This window comes from Nicotiana attenuata, unplaced genomic scaffold, assembly GCF_001879085.1.
Source record: "Nicotiana attenuata strain UT unplaced genomic scaffold, NIATTr2, whole genome shotgun sequence".
Lineage (NCBI taxonomy): Eukaryota > Viridiplantae > Streptophyta > Magnoliopsida > Solanales > Solanaceae > Nicotiana > Nicotiana attenuata.
The window spans coordinates 341939-347064 of NW_017671088.1; the positions used below are offsets into that span (position 1 = coordinate 341939).

At 34.7% G+C, this 5126-nt stretch overlaps 1 protein-coding gene across 1 annotated transcript; it reads left to right on the forward strand.

The window, feature by feature from the left end:
• Positions 1–1790: 1790 nt before the first annotated feature.
• Positions 1791–4749, forward strand: LOC109205843 (nudix hydrolase 2-like). Its single transcript, XM_019368599.1, has 6 exons — positions 1791–2561; positions 2746–2823; positions 2948–2998; positions 3115–3149; positions 3317–3425; positions 4435–4749. Exons 1-6 carry the CDS (start codon positions 2553–2555, stop codon positions 4636–4638), a joined length of 486 nt encoding a protein of 161 aa, XP_019224144.1. The 5' UTR covers positions 1791–2552; the 3' UTR covers positions 4639–4749.
• The last annotated feature ends 377 nt before the right edge of the window (positions 4750–5126 follow it).

Sequence of the window (5126 nt, forward strand, 5' to 3'; positions counted from 1 at the left end):
ATGGATGAAGGAAACAAGCAATACTGTTTAATTTTAAGAGCACACCTCAAATAGTGAAACAGATTCATCGTAATGGTTCTATCGCAACATGAAATCAGATCAAATTTACACTCATTTGAACACTAGCAAATTCTAATAGCAGAAGTTGGAGAAGAAACAGCCAACCACAATTATATAAAAAAAAAACTAAACGATAAGAAATCAACAAACACACAAATTACATGAAAAAATAGAAAAGGAATAAAGGAAGGAACCTGTAAGGCAGATTTCTTTAGTATATGAAAAAAGAAAGTTTCTGAAGCAGCTTCACCAAAATAAAGATCCGAACGAACAAAACAACAGGGAGGCAAATCACAAACCGCGAACAAAACTCAGGTTGGAATCTGCTTGACACGACGGAACCGCAAACGGACTTCGAACGGCAAATTCACCTCAAATCAACTAAACTCCATCTCCTTTATGAGACTCCAATTTTATCTCTCAAACAAAATGTCCAAGAAACAAAGTTCTCTGAAATTTCAATTCGTGCCCCTCTTGTTCGTTCCGGTGAGGCTGAGAGATTTCTTTTTTTGGTCTAGGTATTTTTGTTCTTTTTTTTTTTCGTGTGTGAAGAAGAAAGGTGTTGAATAGTTTTTCCAATTTTGTTTTTTTGTATATCTCTCTCCCCCTCTCTACTTGTCTTCAAAGTGTGTATATATATGCAAGTAAAATCTCTTTGTTAAGGTGTGTTCATGGAGAAGATGAGTGGAAAAGTGGGGGAGGATCGTGAGTGTGTGCTGTGAGGGACGTGAGGGATGGTGAGATGGGACGTGAGGGAGAGGGAAGTTAGGCTCTTTTTGCTAAAGTTTATTGCTAAGCTTTTGGAAAAGTTTACATGAACTTAATTTTTTTTTTCTTTTAGAACTAAAATTCAATTAAACATTATCACAAAAATATTAACCAACTAATCCAAGATTCGATAAGAACACATGGGTTACTATTTAAATTACATCTAAGTTTTTCTAGTATTTTTAGAGTTATTTCCTAAAGTAATTTGAGATTATTACGAGGCTACGTTATGAAAAATAATTGTGGGAGAGGTGATGTGAATTAATTTACATGAATTTATCAGAAAAGATGCTAAAAAAAAGTTAATGTTCCAACCCTATAATCTATTTATAAAGCTTATGAACGTGCTAATGAGAAGAAAAAGGCATGGAAAATATTTTAAGCTTAAAAAATCTTTTAATTTCTAGCCTAACAAATTGACTTTCCACTTAAACCAAACGATCAGAATCTTTACTAACTATAAGTCTTGGTTAAATTAAGTCCAAACCTCATTCTCTTTACTAAATATCTCTAATCTCAACTATTTTAAAATTGTTTTCTTTTTAAAAATAAATGCATAACAATGAAATTAAATTTCTAACACATGACCACAACAAAATTAAATAAGAAGCGAAATACTACCAACTAAGTTGCCTAAAGCAAAGATAAGGCAGTAAACAAAACAAATAGAAACAAGAAGTAAAATATTGGTACTAAATAAACTTATCTAAAACTAAATGTGAAGGCAGTAAAGCAAAACAAATAGGCACAGAATGTATCCTTAAAAAGATTGCAGAAGGAAATAAGATTAACCTCAATGAAGCTTCTTAGTCAAATTTTTTATGAAAGTTCACGAGCGAACCAACTAAAACAATAGCGAATATTGAATACTCTAACTGAAAGCGAGACCGCGAACAGGACCAACNAATAAATAAAAAATCCAATATTTACACTATTGTTTATATTGTACTAAGAAAATACTATAGCTTATATATAAATAATTCATACTCTAAGAATGTGAGTTTTTTTTGTATTTTTTTTTTCTTTTAATAAAAGCTATTAAGAGTAAGATAAACGTCTGGAAAGAGGCCGATCTTTATAATACATTATGAGAAGAACAATTACACGCTCCTCATTCACGGAGGGCACATGAAATGCAGTTTTTTTTGTTGTTGTGGGGATGAGATTGATGGACCATTTTGGTCATTATGCACCTCAAAGTACATGATTATATGTGTTTATTTCATTAATTGATTGCATAGATAATATTACTACTTTAAAAAGAGAGCACAAATGACGATCAGCAAAATATTTTCTTTCTCTTGATGGTTTTCCTTCTTGTAGTGGACAAGAAAACGGGATAACATAAAATCAATATTTTCTTTCTCTTGATGGTTACACGGCTTTTTTTCTACTTATTTAGGAAACAAAAGGAAGACATGGATTATTTTCTTGGGCCCTGACTATTAGGTGACCTGCAGCAGGAAAGTTTAGCATAGTGTCATTGTTATTTGGCAAGTTTACAAGATGTTCATGTTTGATCAAGATTTCTATCCAACGTTAGAGTTATCATGGACAATGTTATGGAATTATTTGGGCAGAATAACGTCATAAAGGGGAAAATAGTTTAGAGGTAGGTACGTGAAGGTGTTTAACAAAGCCTCTGGCGTGGAAATGGTTCTGGAGTTCGTGGGAGAAAAAAACAGCAATATGGAGGAGGCTGATTCCCTGATAAAGATCAGCAAATGGAGGAGGTTCGATCCATACCAATCAGAGGCGGGGCTAGGATTTGAAGCTTATGGATTCAGAATTCTAATCCTTTTAACTCATTGGATTCTAAATTAATAATTTGTACATATTCAATAAATTTTTAAAGATATTATAGTACATATTAGTTATTGAAGCACTTAAATTAATAGTTCTCTTGAAAAATCTTAGGTGCTAGTTGTCCAAGAAAAGAATGGCCGATTCCATGGAACCGGTATGTGGAAGTTTCCTACAGGAGTACTTGATGAGGTATATCTGAATTATAACTTCTATGCCGTATGAGAATGTTAAAGTAACTGAATAGATAAACATAAAAATAAACAAAAACTCGCGCTGCACGAATATTATCAATCATGTCGATTTTCATCCACAGGGTGAGGATATATGTGATGCAGCTGTCCGAGAAGTAAAAGAAGAGACAGGGGTGAGTAAAAATTCCGATTTCATTTTTACCTTGTTTTTAAATAAAATTTGTTATTCCATATGCTAAGTTTGATTCTATATTTAGTAACCACAATCACTTGATTTGTATTGATACAGGTTAATGCAAAGTTGGTAGAAATATTGGCATTCAGGTTGTCTTTCACATAAAAGTTGTTTAAGTTTCTGTTATATTTTTAATGTCTTCTACATATGAACATGAAACCTTTGCTCTCTCCATACAATGTTTGTTCTGTTTACCTTATTGCATTTCACACTGTAAGATAGTTTGTGTACTAAAGATGACTTTATTAAATTGCAGACAGAGCCATAAGTCATTTTTTGACAAGTCAGATTTGATGTTTGTCTGCATGCTAAAGCCTCTCTCCTTTGATATCCAGAAGCAGGATGCGGAGATAGTCGCTGCTCAGGTACGCGGGTATCCAACACGGGTTGGATCTAGGGGTCAGATCCTTCATGATTTAAATTCCAAGATTTAGAGTTACGGATCCAAGGATTCTGCTATATCAAAAAATAGATCTATAGAAATATGCCTAAATTATGAGACATTATGTGAAAAACTTATATGTAGCTTGTGCAGTGCCGTAAAACTCAATTTTTATGAAGCTGTACGCAGCCATCTAGAAATCTACAATAGCTTTTGTCTAGAGAAATCGAAAGACCAAATCTTATCTCTAATGTGGTCAAAGTACCTAATGTTGATGTCATGTCGTGGTCACACCCATACTAGTGTCGGTGTCGTGTCGACACGGGTGCGGTACCACAAGTGAAAAGTCTGCGCAACTTAGTGAACTAGTGAGACCGTTTGTCCATATATAGTATTTGGAATATATGGGGAAAAAAAATCAAATAAGAGTTTGCTTTGCAATAAGGTCCATTATTTCAATTTGAACTTGAAATACAGGATTTGAAGTTTGAAAAGCTGGTTTAAGGAGTATTTCAAGTGAAATAATGGTTTCAACTCTCAAAACTTCAACTCTTTCCAAGTGAAATTCATGTTCAACCACAACTGAACATCCAAAATCCTCTTTTTCAACTTCAACTTGAAATACTATTTTTTCAAGCTTAATTCAAATATTGTCCAAAAGCCAACCAGCACTTAAGGGTGTGGTCTAGCGGTCATTAAGTGGGTGAAACCATAGGAGACCAGGGCTCGAGTTCCAGTATAGATAAAAAACATTAGGTGACTTCTTTCCATCTATCGAAGCCAAGTAAGTATTTGTTGGTACGATATAGTAGGTTCCAGATGGAATAGTTTAGGTGCGTTCGAACTGACCTAGATACCACGTTAAATAAATATAAATAAAAAAAAGAGAAAGAAATTATGTGCAAACTTGTATTACAGACAAAGTTCAAATGCATGAAATAAGCAGTTGTTAGCTTCATGCTCCAAGCTCATGTTCTTCTTTATACTTGCAGTGGATGCCATTTGAACAATATGCAGCTCAGCCATTTGTCCAAAGCCATGAGCTTCTCAAGTACATTTCTAACATATGCTCGGCGAAGATAGAGGGCAGGTATACTGGATTCTCATCAGTTCCTACAGTGACCAGTTTTTCTCAGAACAAGACCCACTTGTACATGAACAACAAGGTCAGAACAATTGGTAGCGACGACCAGTAGTGGAGTCAGAATTTTTACCAAAGGGATTCAGAATATTAAAGAGTAAACACACGAACATGGCAAGGGGATTCAATATCTGCTATTTATGCATAAAAACTAATTTTAACCTTATATATACAGTGCAATATCGACGAAGGGGTTGAACCTCCTTCTGCTACCCTAGCTCCGCCCCTGGCGACGACCCCTAATGTGAGAGGAAGCTAAAAAAGTTGGTTCTCCTCTCTCCCTAAGGGGGAAAAAGGAAGAAAATTGAATAGGAATTTGAGTACTGTGGTTTCAATGAAGCTTATGATGGTTGATCACGCCCAACTATGCCTTATAAAAAGGACTAAGCGGACGTTGCAAATATAACCCGAGTATTACGCCCAGGGTCGAATCCACAGAGAGTTAACCTATCAATCACTATCTTTAGACCCACTAAACTCTTCAGAACCAGTTTCCCAGATGCTTGAATTACAGTTGAAGGTCGCTTTACTTACTACGATTGC

Coding starts and splice junctions, on each gene's coding strand:
- LOC109205843 (XM_019368599.1), top strand. Junction 3,150..3,316: donor GTAGAAATATTGGCATTCAG/GTTGTCTTTCAC, acceptor ATTAAATTGCAG/ACAGAGCCATAAGTCATTTT. Junction 3,426..4,434: donor CGGAGATAGTCGCTGCTCAG/GTACGCGGGTAT, acceptor TTATACTTGCAG/TGGATGCCATTTGAACAATA.